The sequence below is a fragment of the Notolepis coatsorum genome (genome assembly GCF_963971535.1).
Source record: "Notolepis coatsorum genome assembly, chromosome: 20".
NCBI lineage: Eukaryota > Metazoa > Chordata > Actinopteri > Aulopiformes > Paralepididae > Notolepis > Notolepis coatsorum.
In genome coordinates, this window is record NC_140184.1 from 15,950,129 (window position 1) to 15,968,185 (window position 18,057).

Consider the following 18,057-nt stretch of genomic DNA (forward strand, 5'->3'; position numbering starts at 1 on the left):
TTACTCTGCGAAATGTACTGTGTATAATAATAAAAGCAATAATGTTATAATGTTATATATTACTGTATATGTTTGTGCATTTATCCAGACATCTATTTGTAGAGCATGAGATGTGGCCAGCAAAAGCAAGCAACCCCTCCCCTACCCTCATTCAACAAAAAGTGCAGTACCTATATTTTACCGCATAACCCGAATAACTTTGTTTTATCGGTGAACTATCCCTTTAAATTCCACGGTCATCTCTGTCAGATGACGAGTCACATGACTCTCTCCACTGATCACGTGCCTCTCACATCCGGGTACTCTGCTCCTTCTCACGAAGACGGTTCAGTTCTTGGTGCATCTGTCAAAACACAAAATGCCTTTCTCGGAGCTATATTTTAATGTCGACAATGGCTATCTGGAAGGGTTGGTCAGAGGATTTAAGGCTGGAATTCTGTCTCAGGGAGATTATTTAAATCTTGTCCAGTGCGAAACATTGGAAGGTGAGCTGCTTCACGTACTAATAACAGCCAACATTAGCATCCCTTACTGTAAGCTAACATGGGTTTAGCCTTGTTAGCTTCCCTGGAGTAACGGGTCAATCAATAACGTGATTCTGTTTTGAGGAAGTAACGTCGGTAACTAGCGTTAGATATATATCCAGTTTCTAGCTATAACGTCATCCAACTCTTGACTAACCTTGGATTTGCACCCTTCTGTTGCACTAGTGTGCTCGCCACGGATATTGTTCAGATGGCCTGTATTGTAGATATGTGATTGATTGATTGAAAACTGTATTAACAGATTGCAGAATGGGTACAATACAGTACAGCTCAATACACACAATTGTTAAGGGGATGCAGACCAGAGAAAGACTTCCGTCTTGTTTACATCAGGGTCCCCCATTTTCAATTCATCAGGACATATATGACATACAGAGTACATGACATACAGATAGACAGTACTGCTACAATGCACATTTGACTGTATGATAATCTCCTGTCTCTTTACCCCGTATAGACCTGAAGCTCCATTTGCAAAGCACAGACTATGGGAGCTTTCTGGCCAACGAAGCGTCTCCCCTCACTGTGTCGGTCATCGATGACAAGCTGAAGGAGAAGATGGTGGTGGAGTTTCGCCACATGAGGAACCAGTCCTATGAGCCACTGGCCAGTTTCATGGACTTCATCACGTAAGCTCTCGACCTGATATTGACCCTCTATTTCTATTGTAGTGATGCATTAGCTATACACATAGAACTCATATTGTGGACACATTGACTTCGATCTTGCTCCATAGTAGATAGCCAGGAACAATTGCCATCCAGGATTCCTTCTGTCAGTTTCAATTATGTTTGTAGGTCAAATATTGATGACCATAATACCCCAATCTAATGTCTACATCTAAGTCTATATTGCTCAGGATTCGTTGTCTGTATCAGACAGTACTTGTAGTTTAGGGCTCTGAAATTGGTATCGGCATGAAAAAGTGGTATACTCTATTAGGATTGGGCTCGTTATTATCGTATCAGGATCATATTGTGATGATATTATTGATTGATTGATTGATTGATTGATTGATTGAACATTCTATTAACAGATTGCAGAATGGGTACAATACAGTACGGCTCAATACACACAATTGGGGATGCAGACCAGAGAAAGACTTTAGTCTTGTTTACATCAGGGTCCCCCATTTTCAATTAATCATAACATATATGACATACATGACATACAGGTAGACAGTACTGTTACATCTAGACATTTATGACATACCAGATCTACAAAAATATCTGATTATTATGATATTGTTGCACCCAATTCTGTCTTCTAAATAAACTGATAACAACCACATAACAAATTCTTTTTTCAAAATGAGGTCTTTAATATTTGAGGGGATGTTATGTGAAAATAAGAGTTTTGGTTTGATATCACACTTTACATTATCATGCAATTCAATGTGATGAACATCAATTGCATTATTTATCCTGGGATTTTGAATATGTAAACAGATAATTGTGAAAGATAGATATTAGGTGTAGAAGAAGCCAAAACCGACATGTTGGATATTGTATTGTTTAAGCCAGAAAATGTATTATTTATGGTAATGGTGTATTTATGTTTGAACACTAGGGGGCACACCACCTCTTATTATAAGAGGCTCTGTAATCATAAATGTGCCTGCTATTGAGACACGTTTTGTTACCTGAACGAAGTCACTGAACTGATTATCTGACCTGTTTCACTGAATTGAACTGAGCAACTGACAAATGTTCTGTTTAACCATCATCTTTCTTTTGGACAATAAACCCTGCAAACTACTCCATCAGCTGCAGTCTGGCCATTCAACTTTGTCACACTCTGCTACAGAGTAAGAAACATCTAAGCGGGTGCATTGCGACACTTGTCAAAACATAGGGAATGACAAGCGGCCACTATATTAGGGGTGCCCCGAATCTCCAAATCCAGTAAAATTTTACTTTTTTAGGGTTAAATTAGATTTTCTTTTTGACTATTCTTTTAAATAAAATGTCAGCACAGACGGCTATGCCATTGTTCGACTATCGAGTCTTGATTTGTAAAGATCAACCGATAATAAATGTTATGCCCTGGTTCAGGTTGGTTGTGATATCTTGGTTTAAACAAATGATAGCCTAATTATCACGTTAAGACCACATTTCCCATAAACCCTGTTGCTTCCTGTATTGCCGTTAGCTCCCGCCCCACATGAGAAATGTTCATGAAATGTGTTGATGAAGCGAGGAGAAGCATTGCAAACGTGTGTGGTTTTTTTTGTAGCAAGTTTTGTTTGGAAAGGATTCCTTTGTGCTGGATTACACAATATCAATACAAAACAGAGGATATCGGTGATGGACTTGTCACAGTGTTGTTTATATAACTCACAAGGAAGGCAACATTTTGCGACACCATGACTTGAGCCAGTTCTGTTTCTCCATCATCTCTGATCCTGGCAGTGGTTGTTGTTGTCTTTGACCAACAAAGTTTGTCAGAGGGAAGCAACAGTTGTGATTGGATGAACCCTCAAAAGAGGGGTGGGCTTAAGATAGGCTGACAAGCTTTCTCTGTCTGTCTGTCCCTCTCCTCTCTGACCATAGATACAGCTATATGATTGACAACGTCATCCTGCTGATCACAGGCACTCTGCACCAACGTGCAATCTCTGAGCTGGTGCCCAAATGCCACCCGCTAGGCAGCTTTGAGCAGATGGAGGCCGTCAACATTGCCCAGACCCCAGCAGAGCTCTATAATGCCATCCTGGTGGACACCCCTCTTGGTAGGAATTCAGATACACACACACATGCACAACAGACACACACACTATTATTTTACAGTTAACATGTAAAGGCTGCAGCTGCCAGCTTTGCATTTGCATTAGACCCTCCCCCTATGTTGACTAGTATCAATATGTCACTCCAAGCTTGTGATTTTTGCCATTTTGGTTAAACTCCATCTATATCAATTGATTAGCAACTCCATCTACATACATATCAGTCGATTAGCAACTCCATCTACATACATATCAGTCGATTAGCAACTCCATCTACATTATCAGTCAATTCAATCTAAAGTACATATGAACTTGATCTACATGTATATCAGTCAACTCCATATACATATATATCAACTCCATCTACATATATCAGTCAACCCCAATCTACATACAGTCAGGTCCATAAATATTTGGACATCAACACAATTTTTTCATAATTTTGGCTCTGTTTCTACATATGTCCCCCTTTTTAAGACGCCAAAAGTAATTGGACAAATTAACAATAATAAACATAAATAAAATTGTCACTTTTAATACTTGCAAATCCTTTGCAGTCAATGACGGCCTGAAGTATATACAGATTCCAAATGCAAATACCAGACTTGAAATTAATTCTAGACCTTTTATCCGCTCCTTGTAAATTAAATAATGATGGAATAACACACACCTGGTCATGGAACAGTGGAGCAGCCAATTGTCCAAATACTTTTGGTCCCTTAAAAAGGAGGAGGCACAAGTATTGTGATTCCTACACTGTTCACCTGTTTTGAATGCCAGATGTGCACTTATCAATTCACAACACAATTCACAAAAATGGTTTGTTCTTTAGTAAGCACTAGATTTAGATGTAGGTTCTTTTGCATCATTGCGTTCATTTGCGGTAATGTGTGGGACACAATCTTTCAGATTTGTCAAATATCGGTGGACAAAATCCAATCCTAGTAATGTATTATGTTGAACAGAAGATGGGGCTATGACTCAAGAAAACACACAGTCGGCCTGAGCAAGCACTTTGTCTTAGCTATGCCTTTTACCTTTGTTCTTTCAGCTGCGTTCTTCCAGGACTGTATATCTGAGCAGGATCTGGACGAGATGAACATTGAAATAATCCGTAACACACTGTATAAGGTAATATTATAACGCAGATAAAGCATTTTCTCCAAGTCCTTGGATAGACTTGTCCCTAATTGAGCATTGTCCAGTCAGTGTCTAATCTAATGCTTGTACATTTTGAAAACCAAACTGTGGGTTGTTTTGAACAGGCTTATCTGGAGGCTTTCTACAAGTTCTGCTCCAACCTGGGAGGCACCACAGCTGACACCATGTGCCCCATTCTGGAGGTGAACGTTTCTCTATTCAAACAACACTGTTGAATTTCACATTCGGGTTCTATTCATATCGGGACTAATTGGTTTATTATTTTTGCTGACTCGCCACACCCGACTTTCCCTAGTATTATTATTATTATTATTATTATTAGGGCTGTGTGATAAGGACAAAATCATCTATCACAATGGGTAAAATGGGTAATTTCATATCTCGATATCACCTTATTATAGTAACCATATATATCACCTTATAGTAACCGTTCTGTAAATTTGAAAAAATAACCATATGCCTCATGACTGCTTTTTGATGATCCTGTGAACTAATACAAATGAAAGACGCTTTCTCTTTTTATTTGGAAATGTTTGTTATTCAAGTCCATATGTAGAGAACATAAAGCAGGGTCTGAATGATGTAAATACTGCTCTAAAGCAGGGTCTGAATGACATAAACTACTGCTGTAAAGCAGGGTCTGAATGACACAAACTACTGCTCTAAAGCAGGATCTGAATGACAAACTACTGCTGTAAAGCAGGGTCTGAATGACATAAACTACTGCTCTAAAGCAGGATCTGAATGACAAACTACTGCTCTAAAGCAGGGTCTGAATGACATAAACTACTGCTCTAAAGCAGGATCTGAATGACATAAACTACTGCTGTAAAGCAGGATCTGAATAACGTACGATTCTGCCATAATGCAGTTATGCAGCTTTATTTCTTTTTCTTTTAAAATTTTTCTTTTTTTCTTTCTCATGTAGAACCATATCACTGCTTAATATACATTATGTTTCCTACAATTTGAATGAATTAAAACATATAATCCCAAGCTGGATTGGTTTGCTGGGCCATAGCATGACGTCCCATGTCTTTGTAGTATGATCACGCTTGGTGAAGAACACAACCCAGGCAGAAAGTAACCCATAGTGTGACATTAAGGAAGCATACTCGACACATGACACTTGACCACAGCACTATGGTAGATCGGCACTGACTCTCTCCCTGTGCACGGGTTGCAGTTTGAGGCAGACAGGAGGGCCTTCATCATCACCATCAACTCATTTGGCACAGAGTTGTCCAAGGAGGACAGAGCCAAGCTGTTCCCTCACTGCGGCAAGCTGTACCCCGAGGGCCTGGCGCAGCTGGCCCGCGCCGACGACTACGAGCAGGTCAAGGCTGTGGCTGACTTCTACCCCGTAAGTGAGGGCGGGTAAATAGATTGGGTCCATGGCAGACTAGCTGACTGGGATCATATGGACCATTGTTTGTCCAAGGAAAGCAACAGTTGTGATTGGAGGATCAAGCACAGGGGGCGGAGCTTGATATTTGTCAATTGGGTGGGCAATCGAGTACTAGGGTGAAAACGTTATAATAATAATACAAAAATAAAATAAAAAGAAGCGACATGGCTTCAAATCAAATGGGGTAGACGTGGGTGGTCCTATCGTAGAGGCCAATCAGTGGGGGAAATGAATTGGAGTCGATGTCTTCACTGAAACACCACGTCGTTGACAACTCATGTGTGCATCTACAATTGTCTGGAATAGCAATTAACTGCTTAAATATTTCAGGAATGTCAGTTTCTATAATGCAAATAAAATATTTGCACATTTTGATATAAAAACTAGCTATGTCACTAGCCTAGCTTATGGTACCCTCGTTGTTGCTCATCAAATTATTTGATATGCATCATCAATTTGTACCCAAAATATAACAAAAATCCCTTCCAAAAAAGATCTTCTGAATGACATTCTCAGTTTAAAATGTCAATAGGTTTCTAAGACCCTAATCATTGCAAAGCTGTTGCTCAATTAAATGAGCTTCCTGTACTTTTACTGGTATAAGCAAATGTATGTCTCACTCCATTCTTTTGGGAGCTCTTACGTCTGCATATTTGTCCAGTGCTGATGACAGAAGTAGCCAGGAAGACCCAACGTCACGCTTTTTCCATGTCTCCGGTCCTATTGGCGAAGTTGTACACCAAGGAGCTGTACAGTATATGTGTACAAAATATTTAGTAAATCTGACTTATGACGAGTTATGGCTTTTCAAATTTTGAGACTTTGACCTTTTGATTATAGCGCCACCATCACTATCGTGATTGGTGTGATATTTTCTGTGATGACTTGGCACACCAATATCTATCATTGTGACAGGTCATGTCTCTATCATGTACTATGTCATGGCAAACATTAGTTTGGTTCAAATCTAATCTGTTAAAGGGACACAACAACATTATGGGAAATGCTCTTACCGTCTTCTCCTGAGTCAAACGAGACTCGGATAGATGCCAATTTCCTCTGTGTTCAGTGGAAAGCTATCCGGCTGCAAGCTAACCTAGCTTAGCACAAATGAATGGAAGCTGATACGGACCAATAGCCTAGCTGTTGGCCAAAAACACCTCTCCACAGAGTGGAACCTCTTGGTTTTATTAACCCATTCAGCGCCAGGGATTAGACTGGTCCCGTTGTAGCAATGCCACACTTTAAAAGATAGGAGTACGTCACCTTGTTTGTAGAGCAACTATATTCTATATTATAGCTATGGATACAATACTATGGCCCATTTGACATCAACTATCTATCGTTCAATATATGAAAAATAATACATTTTTTCATCCACACGTTCCCGTGTTATACCGTGGTGAATATAAGTATCGTTTTAGAGTGGTCTGGGGTAATTCCCGAAAGGCTGAGTTATAGCCTTGTATGCAAATCCTACTATAAGCGTTGCCGTTTCTTGCCTGGACACGCTACTATTCCCAAATCAAATGTATATAATAAGTATTATGTTTCATCATGAATGCATGAAAGGGGGGGTGTCATTTCTGATTATTTGATTGCCAGTAACGGCATTTGTATTGAAAACTAAAATCGTTGATCAGCTCGATCGGTATAAAAGCATTGCACGATCAAGCTAGAATTGACGTCTGATAGTCCTTACCTGTGATCGGGAGTATTCCAAAAATAATATTCCAATTGTTTGATCGTCATCTGGTCCATCCGATGTCCATTTGGTCCACGACATAACCCACCACAACATATGGATCGGGGGTATTTGACGCGCTTCAATGCAATCCGTCGAACCGCTCGACTCGCCCCCCCCAGAAAATTGCGCCCGGAGGGATTTGAATGTTACACAGGGCAAGATATAAGGTTTCAAAGGGTGCTCAATACCGCCGTCTAGCTGGATGCGGCCGGTATTGCATTTCGGCGATCTCGGACTCATTCCCTATGGTAACAGAGGTCCCCGGATGAATAATGAATACAAATATAGAATAAAAATATAGAATAAAAGAATAAACGACCAAAACCCGAGATATCTCGGGTCTGGCGTTCAACGCATGGCGAGTTAACCCGACTTATCTCGGGTTTGGCCTCATCTCGGGTTTGGCCTCCATTGAGTTAATTCGATTTTTAACGAAATGTTTTAGGACATTTCTGTTTTATTATAAACAGAGGAAATTGGCCGAATTCGAACCCAGGACGTTGCAATCTTATGCATCGTATGCATCTTAAAGTGGTGCGCCACCGGGGCGCCCGGAACCTCTTGCTTTTGGCACCCGCGTTAACAGATTTAGAGCAGCCACACGGCAGCAGCGCATCATCTAGAGCAGGGGTTCTCAAACTCTTTCATACCGTGACCCCATTTTATTTAGGATTTTTTTTGGGGACCCCACATCACGTAATTTCAACGTGGAATTAAGGAATATCAAAATAAAAGCACACGTTGTTGAACTTGATCATGCATATTTATTAGAAAATGTAATTACAGCACTATGTTATCAATACACATTACACAATACACAGCTTCGTTCATAATGTTGACGTTCTAATTCTAAATCAACATTCGAATAACATTTTTTTTTGTTTAATTCTTTTTAATATATATATATATTTTTTGTGTCTATTCATTCTGTTTAAACCAATGGGGACTCATCATAAAAATTTAAATAAAACATTTATCATAAATGATGTAGCCCTATCTGCATCCGCTTGGCACTCTGCGCTCCATCAAGACGTCACCATCACTTTCGTACCAACCATGCCCTTATTGGATTATTTATGTTGACGAAACTGATGAGTTATATTCATTAACACATTGGTTGCCAGCCGGATATGACGATTTATCGCTTGGATGCCATTGCCACCACGTTAATCAATGGGAGGACGAGCACATTTGCGAACGCATAAACTACGGTATATCTTAAATTATGGCTATGTGTCTAATACACCCGTCGCTTATCAATGACTTGCTTGCAGTCAACATGTACGAAACGGATTGTTTTTTCATCGGTACATTTCCGTTTTATACCGCTTTGAATACGAGTATAGTTTCGGAGAGTTCTAGTAATTTCAGAGAAATTCCGCGAAAATAGCCATACACAATAGGAATACACAAAACACATTGTCATTTTCCTGCTGATTTATGAATTGTTTTCAAATAAATGCTAGATTATCGAGAGTATTTGTGTTCTTATGCACGATACAAAAGCGGGCTGAAAAATCATTTATTCGTGCCGCGCTCAGAGCCTAATGCCACACACACACACACACACACACACACACACACACACACACACACACACACACACACACACACACACACACACACACACACACGTTGTGAAATCTGTGAAAAACAACTCTGATTAACCCAAAACTGGTAACATAGATTCCTTACCTCAGATCAGATGTTCTGCAAAAAGATGAATCCAATTCCTGATCGCCATTCCAAATATTGATCGCGTTTATTGATCCAACCTTATAGTCCGAAACGCATAATCCAAGCTGCTCCCAGCCTCGCCAGTGAATCTGGTAACACGACACTGCTTGTCAGAGGTGGGAAAACCCTGGACCGGAGTTTTTCTCTGATGCACTTTTTCACTCAATCCAATCCAATGATGTGCATTACCATCCGGGAGATGATAGGGGGCGGTATTTGCCCTTTTCGAGCTCAGAGCCATTCCCAATGATAATGTCAGGCTGGACGGATGAAGAATGAATGGATATCGCTAATAAAAGAAATAACGATTAAATAACGAGAAATATCATGTGTTAAAGAAAGTTGATTTAATAAAAAAAATTATAATGACTAATTTAATCGGATGAATCACTTTATTCAAATTGAGGATTTAGTTTGAGGATATAAAAAAAATTGGATTACGTCATAAAACATGACGATAGACATTCGAAGCTTCGTTCGAATACTTCAATAGAAGCTTCAAATGTTCAAAAATTACATTTGGTACAGCACTACGCAACATTGCATAACTGACACCTTTCGCTATAGATTCAATGTCTATATTATTATCAAAGGCAGAAAGATAGGGCTGGCAGTAGCAGCGCTGCAGCAGTAATGCCGTCTGTGTGGAACATGCCCGTGCGAGCCGCAGCAGTTCAGTGAGGCAGCCGTCATGCACTGGTACAGGTAAGCTGTGTGGACATAGCGTGAGAGTCTAGAGCACGGTTTAATATAGAATTTTCTTGCTTTGAATACCTAGCTAATAACATTGAGCACTGTTTGGGTCGACTGCCAGATGTTCTTGCCTGCAACTCATCATGGATGTAATAATTCCCCAAATTCTCCCCTCGCCATCACAGTGACTGTATGCCCCTGGGCGTGGAGCGCACTATCAATTTACGAGGCATAATACGAAACGCATATTGTTTTGCAAACCGCCATGCCAAGTTAGATTCAAAGTGTCAATTCATACGTAGTCGGGTGGTTACGTTTACAAATCGGTGTGACCAAGAAGAGAACATTATTAGTTTCTTTGCACACTTGATGTAAACCAGATGACCAGTATTCCCGCCACCTCTCCCAACAAAAGGTCCCCTATCATAATAATTGTAGTGATGCACCAATGTGAAAATTGTGGCCGATACCGATAAACGATATTAATATTGCTGTTCTGGCCGATACCGATATTTACCGATGTCAATATCTCTGTATAGAAAACAGTTTTTTATGATAATCAAATAAAGAGCTATTTTCCAAAACGCATTATTTATTTATTTTTACTTTTGTAATTTATTTTCAGAAATGACTGATATTTTTTTAACAATTTAACTAATTCGGGGCCAACCACGTAATATTATGTGTTTGCCCGACAACCGTTGGGTGCCAACCACGTAATATTACGTTTTTGGTTCGTCGATTTTAATATCCTATTCAATGCCAGGGACCCGTATGTTGCCGTTAGAAGGCCTACTGCAACGCCAAGGGTGCAGTACTGGCCAGATTCTCCCAGGTGGCGGTATCGAGCTGCAGTAAACCCTGTTCCACACCCTGTGTTACACTGAAAGGTCTCCAGGTGCAGATTTTCAGTAGACTGCCAGGCTAGAGGTTCAATCGGTCGCATCCAAACGTCTACGGGACATCCAATGCAAATGCTGTGGTTGGTTGCTGTGGTTCAAGTTCAAGTTCCTTTTATTGCCACACGGCCAGGCCGGTGGAATTCAAGCACGGTGCAGGTGGTAGCTGCGACAATACACCACATAAAACATAAAAGACACATGGAACAGTACAGTACAGATAACATACATGACGTAAACAGTACAGTACGAAAAACTATAGATGTCAGTTCAATGTAACATAAACCAGAGAAACATAACAGCAGGGGGTACATTTAGGAGGAGTTGGAGTTGAGCAGTTGTATGGCCTTGGGGAAGAAACTATTATTCAACCTTACAGTACGACTAGTACCTAGTGACCTAAACCTCCTACCAGAGGGGAGGTGTTGGAAGAGGTGATGAGCTGGGTGCAGGTGGTCACTAATGATTTTGTTTGCGTGTGTGATGGTGTGATGTTTGTGTATGGAGTCCAGGGTGGGGAGTTTGCAGTTGATGATTTTGGATGCCCTTTTTATGATCCTATCTAGTCTGTGTATTGTGTGTTTGGGTGTGTTGCCATACCATACAGTGATGGATAATGATATAATGTTTTGTATTATGGCTGTGTAGAATTGTACCATTAAGTTCTTCCTGACCTTGTATTTCTTGAGTTGTCTGAGATGAAATAGTCTTTGATTGTCTGTTTTGAGTAGATGAGTGGTGTGATGGTCCCAGTTTAGTTTATTGCTGATGTATGTTCCTAGGTATTTGAATTTTTCTGTGGCTGAAATGGGTTGATTGTTGATGAGCATGGGTGTTTTAGTGGGTGTGGTTTTCCTAAAGTCAATGATAAGTTCAACAGTCTTGCTTTCATTTAATATGAGGTTGTGTTCTCTGCACCACGTTAGTGTCCGCTCCACCTCCAACCGGTAGTCATCCTCCTTGTTGTTGGAGATCAGCCCTAAGATGGTAGTGTCGTCCGCGTATTTCAGCGTCTTGACTGAGGGGGATGCTGATCGGAGGTTGTTGGTATAGAGGGAAAAAAGCCACGGGGAAAGAACACACCCCTGTGGTACCCCGATGTTGGTGGTCAGAGGGAGAGAGGTGTGGTTATTGTAGAGGACTACTTGTTTGTGGCCCTTCAGTGTGTCCAGCAGCCAGAAACAGAGGGAGGGGGGGCAATGTTCATGTTGGCCAGGGTTTGAAACAGTATGAGGGGGTCGATGGTGTTGAAGGCACTGCTGAAGTCAATGAAAAGTATCCGTGCATAGTAGGGATGCACGATAATTATTGGGCCGATATCAGCAATTATGACGTCATCCCGATAAACCCGATAACATTATTGATAGCTCCGATAATATATAATACTTTTTTTTGTTAAAAGAAATCCGGTGTGGGTGGATTGGGATGAAGGGCGTTTGTTTTTACTGTAGGCTCCTCCCGTTTTGCCAGTACTGTGGTACGACTGATGGCGTGTGGTTTAGGAAGAGGGAATTTCACAAATCCAGCGCTCCCTTTCTCATGCCTGGCTGTTTCAGAAGCAGCACAGATGGTAAACAAAGATGGCGTCGTCGGACTTTTTCAAAGTTTCAGAGGAAAACAGTTTGCTTGCTATTTGTAACAAATGCAGAAGTTCCACGAGGAGGGAAAGGGGCAACAAGCTATAACACATCCAACATAATAAGTCACCTGAAACATCACCACCGCTACGATGGTGTATTAAAATCCGACGACGCGCGAGCAGCTAAAGGCTAAGCTAATCCAAAGCCAGCTGCAAAGGAGCCGGCGGCGTGTAGTCTTTTACCAACACACTTGCAGTTTGACGAGGCGTTTGCTAAATTAAAGACGTTTGACAGAGATGATTTGTTTGGTTTATTTAATTCTTTTTGAGGCGTGCTGTCCTATAAATGCCAAGTAATAGTTGTTTCATGGACCAATACCACAACAGTCTCCTCTCCTATAGCGTCAAATGTTTTATCTGCTGACAAAGCACAATACCTGTTGGTTTTTAGTTCACTCATTGTTCAGGGAAACACATTGTTAATGACATTGATGGATTGTGAATTTTGTGATTGACTCAAATTATATTTATTTGGAAAAATAAATATAGTCACTTTATTTGAAGAGTCAAAACTGTTCTCTTGGCTTTGTTTTGTTCATAGTAGTAACGCTCATGTCATGATAAATCTGGTTAGGTCAAAACTACAGGAATATACATAATTCTTTTTTATAATACAATAAATATATATATATATTATCGGGTATCGGTATCGACCTTGAGGAGCCGAAAGTTATCGATATCGGGGTAAAAAAAATCAATATCGTGCACCCCTAGTGCATAGCTGTTTTTGGTCTCCAGATGCTGGAGGGTGTAGTGCAGTGCCAGGTTGACTGCATCGTCAGTAGACCGGTTTGAGCGATAGGCAAATTGTAGGGGGTCCATCAGGGGGGATGTGAGTATTTTTAGAAATGACAGGACTATGCGTTCCAGCACCTTCATGGCTACTGCCGTCAAGGCCACGGTTCTGTAGTCATTAAGGCTAGATATTTTTCCTTTCTTGGGTATGGGGATGATGGTGGATTTTTGAAGAGGGCTGGGATCTGCATTTGCTGGAGTGAGGTGGTCAAGATGCCCGTGTAAACTGGTGCTAGCTGGTCAGAACAATAGCTGAGGCAGGCAGGTGAGATGTTATCCGGGCCTGCTGCTTTGCCCTTATCCAGCCCCCGCAACAGGTTCCTCACTGTGTCTGTGTCAATGGTGAGTGGGGTGGATAGGTGAGGGGGTGGGATGGGCCAGCTGTCTTTAAGAGGCTTCTCAAACCTGGCAAAGAAGGTGTTCAGCTTGTCTGGGAGGTGGGGGTCTGCGTCGGGGGGGGGGGGGGGGGATTTATTTTTGTAATTGGTTAGTTCATTAAGAGTTTTCCAGCCTGCCCTAGTGTTGTTTGAATACAATTTTTGCTCCAGTTTAGTGGCATAGGATATTTTTGCCTTCCTGATGGCAGCTCTAAGTTCGTATTTAGCTGCTTTGGTTATGTCGTGGGCCAAATGGAAATCGGATGGAGCAGATATCGATCGAACAATTGGGATATTAGTTTTGGAATACTCCCGATCAAAGGTAAATTCTGGCTCGATTGTGCAAGGTCTTCATACCGATCCAGCTGATCAGTGTTTTTAGCGTTCAATACTAATGCCGTTACTGGTAATCAATAATCAGAAACTACCCCCCCCCCCCCCCCTTCATGCATTCATGATGAAATATAATACCTACTGTATAAATTTGATTCGGGAATACTAGCGTGTATAGGCAAGAAACGCCAACGCAAATAGTAGAATTTACCTATATGGCTCTAAATCTCTTTTTTGCATCTTGACCGGAAGAAACAGTGTCAAATGACTATAGCAATGTATCCATGGCTATAATATACAATATAGATTTAGCTCTACAAACAAGGTCACGCAGTTGTATCTTTTAATGCTTGGCCCAGCTACAGCGGTCCGCCTCTAATGGCTGGCACTGATTGAGTTAAGGCCAAAACAGGTTGGATACAAATAAATAGAATATATATATTTTTTTCTAAATTAAAATCGGCCCTATTTTGATATCGGACCGATACCGACGTGTTAAAAAAAAAAAAAAAAAAAAAAGTACCATATCGGCCGATATATCGTGCACCACTATCTGTTTGCATTGCCGAACGTATTGGCGCCCAGTTTACCCTTTTTAACCCTCCTTCCTCCACCATCTCTTCTGTCTGCCTCAGGAATACAAGCTCCTGTTTGAGGGGGCCGGCAGCAACCCCGGGGACAAGACACTGGAAGACCGCTTCTTTGAGCACGAGGTGAGCAGCATGCACACACGCACACGCACGCACACGCACGCACGCACACTCACCATCCCAGAGGCAGTCGCACGAGGTCAGGAGCACGTCTACACACTCACTCTCACAAAGAAGCACACATACAGTGCCGAGGAACGAAGTCAGAAGCACATCCACACACACACACATGGTTTGACGGGGGCAGAGGCACACCGTCAAGAGCAGGTCTCACTCACACACAGGGAACAAAATAACTGCACGCCATTCGCCAAATGCGTGTAGATTTTCCGTCTGGCGGCTAAAAATAATAGTCCGCCAGCTGGCGTGTAGTTCATATCGATACTCTTATTTTGAAAAACCTGTGCGGGTCTCATTGCCGCCCCAAGCGCAGCTCCAGTCATAATATCTGGGCTCCGGCAGCTAGCAACGTTCAGGTTCATATGATACTCTTATTTTGAAAAACCCTCTAGCAACTCCGCGAGTCATATGATATCCGCCCACTCCGTGTTTCACTTTCTTGAAAACAGAGCAGCAGCGTCAACACAGCAGCGTTAACACAGGAGTGCGCCTACAGACGCGAAATAAGTCTGTGATGTTTTTTTTCTTCTCACAACGAGTCCAATGCAGCTACATGCTTTGCACCGTCGCCATTCCTTTATGCCCACATCGCCCGAAATGAACGTTTATGTACCAATCACTACAACGTTAACGTAAGCTAACAAGCTAATCCTGATGATCAGACGAGGCAGAGCCCAGGCCACAGTGAACAGCACTGAGGAAAGGGAAATGGGGGGGGGGGCACTCTCCCCTTCCCTATGTGTGTGTGTGTGTGCGTGCGTTTGGAAAGACGACAGAGTTACTAGTCAGGACTCAGGACAGGAGTATATTATAGTAAACTGAGGATTACTGAGGATGGACAGATAATGTTGATATTCAAATATAAAAAAGTTTCGAGAGGAGTGGAAGTTTGAAGACAGACTACAATATGATGCGGGGGTGGTGAGTTGAAACACAGTGTGTGTGTGTCGACCCCACTTCTATGTTTCAATAAATTATTTGCATTTAAAACTATTAACGCTGACTCATTCCTTCAGTCCACTCAAAATTATGCTAATATTCCTTATGTTGTTTATGATATTAATTGCAAATAGCATATGAGAGTATTATATGTAATAATAACACATGGCGATATACTAAAAAGCTATTTATAATTTTTGGCTAGTAAAAAATCTGCCCGGCTGGTACTTTTAAAAATCTACCAGCCAAATGGCTGGTAAGTCAAAAAGTTAAGTTTGTTCCCTGCTCACACACACTCTCCATCTCCACACAGACAGATGCGGTCAGTAGCACATCTTCTTTTCCCCCCACACACACACACACATACACATACACATACACACACACACACACACACACACACACACACACACACACACACACACACACACACACACACACACACACAAATGTAACCACAGCTTGAAAACAAAGCTTGAAGTGCTAATGATGAGCGACGAGTGCTAATGATGTGGTATGAACCACAGACCCACGATGACTCGTAGCAAGTTTTAAATTCCTCGCCTCGTAGAGGATTTGATGGATGCTTGCTCTATGTGTAAACCAAGTTCCAAAAGGAAGGGACTGAGATTTAGAAAGAGATTTAGTTTTTTTTTTTAGCTGTGTTGTGTCTCGCTCCTCCAGGTGAAGCTGAACAAGCTGGCGTTCCTCAACCAGTTCCACTTCAGCGTCTTCTACGCCTACGTCAAGCTGAAGGAGCAGGAGTGCAGGAACATCGTCTGGATCGCCGAGTGCATCGCCCAGAGGCACCGCGCCAAGATCGACAACTACATTCCCATCTTCTAAACCCCCCCCCCCCCCCCCCCCCATGCGTATGTGATTACGCCAACAGATCTCCACTCTGATCACACCCACACTCGAATAACCTTCAATCTGTTATCCAAGAAATTCAGTCTCATTCCGCCCTTTTCATTTTTTTTTTTATCTCAAACCCAAACCTGCAATGGCCTCATCTTGTCCCTAGAACCACGAAACATTTACTCACAGACTTTTAACATTGGCATTAATTGTCTTGATGGGTTGACGTTAAATGCCCTCCATTCTTCTCCCTTAGATGTGAAGTAGTAGCCTAATTGCCCCCCCCCCCCCCCCCCATGCTGGTTAGTAGTAGATGTACTCATCATAAGTAACATTGGGTGGATTGGTTAAAACAAAGAGCTTGTTGTATGTTCATACTGTGTGGAGGGGTGTTCTCAGAAGTGGTGGAGACGCCTTTCATGTGTGTTTTCTTTATTTTCACCATTAAGTACAGAATGGTTAGTTAGAGCTTTTATTTCTCCTGCCAGCGAGAGACGTAGCCGGTAAAGCTGCAGCCTCTGTCGGCAAACCCGTCAGCCAGCTGTGAAAAGACAAACGTCAGGAGAAGCATGCGGTCTGGTACCTCCCCTTCTTCCAACCCCCTTTAGAACACAAGTGGGTCATCAATCACACCTCCGGTAGCGTCGTGTCAAAGTCCGCGAGGACGGCGGCACGTGGGTCACCCCCCCCCCGCGCGCGGTGCGTTCTCCAATAACGGAGCTGCGATCCGGAAAGACTGAAGAGGGTAACGGGCAACATCACTGTAAACATGAAAACATTCCTTTTGTTGAGCATTACTCTCCCTTGAAGTTGTAGTAAGTGAATTGGATATTTTATTTATTTTTTTGTTTTTGAGTTTGACTTTTCAGTTACTGTTGTTGACGGAACCCCTCCAAAAAAAGTTAGTAGTTATTGTCTGAATTTAACCAGATTTCTGTCTTTGCTTTCTTTGTCGTTGGATAATGCAAATACAGTGCAGAACATTGGTGTTTACAATCTGAAAACGATTCTGTGTGCTTTGAAATATATTCACGTGTCACAATTAGCCCTGGAATGGAGCAGATTATATGTGAGTATATGAAATGTTTAAACTACAAAAAGTATATATATATATATATTTAAGATTACTTATGATTTTGTTTTCTCATGCTGTAAAAATTCATTTATTGCTGTTTTGATCATGAGTTAAGTGTCTTATTTGTGCATACGTGTGTTGTAAATGTGACAAATAAATAGACTACACCACTCCATCTTGTCAAGGTGTCTTATTTAGCCATGGAAAATATGAATAATTAAACACAATGATGATTCTGTAGTACAGAAGTTCCGGACTTCTGTGTCATTAACACTTTCAGAGCCCTTGCTTAACCTTGATTTACCGGTTGAATGCCCACCATCCACTTCAATGTTAGCGTTAAAAACGTCTAATCT

At 41.5% G+C, this 18,057-nt stretch overlaps 1 protein-coding gene across 1 annotated transcript; it reads left to right on the forward strand.

Annotated features, from left to right (window-relative positions):
• The first annotated feature begins 308 nt into the window (after positions 1-308).
• On the forward strand, positions 309-17,873 carry atp6v0d1 (ATPase H+ transporting V0 subunit d1). The gene is made up of 8 exons (XM_084337411.1): positions 309-485; positions 1,003-1,174; positions 3,098-3,276; positions 4,322-4,401; positions 4,536-4,613; positions 5,618-5,794; positions 14,695-14,772; positions 16,453-17,873. The coding sequence occupies exons 1-8, from the start codon at positions 359-361 to the stop codon at positions 16,612-16,614; spliced, it is 1,053 nt and encodes a 350-aa protein (XP_084193537.1). The 5' UTR covers positions 309-358; the 3' UTR covers positions 16,615-17,873.
• The last annotated feature ends 184 nt before the right edge of the window (positions 17,874-18,057 follow it).

Coding starts and splice junctions, on each gene's coding strand:
- atp6v0d1 (XM_084337411.1), top strand. CDS start 359: ATGCCTTTCTCGGAGCTATATTTTAATGTCGACAATGGCTATCTGGAA. Junction 486..1,002: donor CCAGTGCGAAACATTGGAAG/GTGAGCTGCTTC, acceptor TACCCCGTATAG/ACCTGAAGCTCCATTTGCAA. Junction 3,277..4,321: donor CCTGGTGGACACCCCTCTTG/GTAGGAATTCAG, acceptor TTGTTCTTTCAG/CTGCGTTCTTCCAGGACTGT.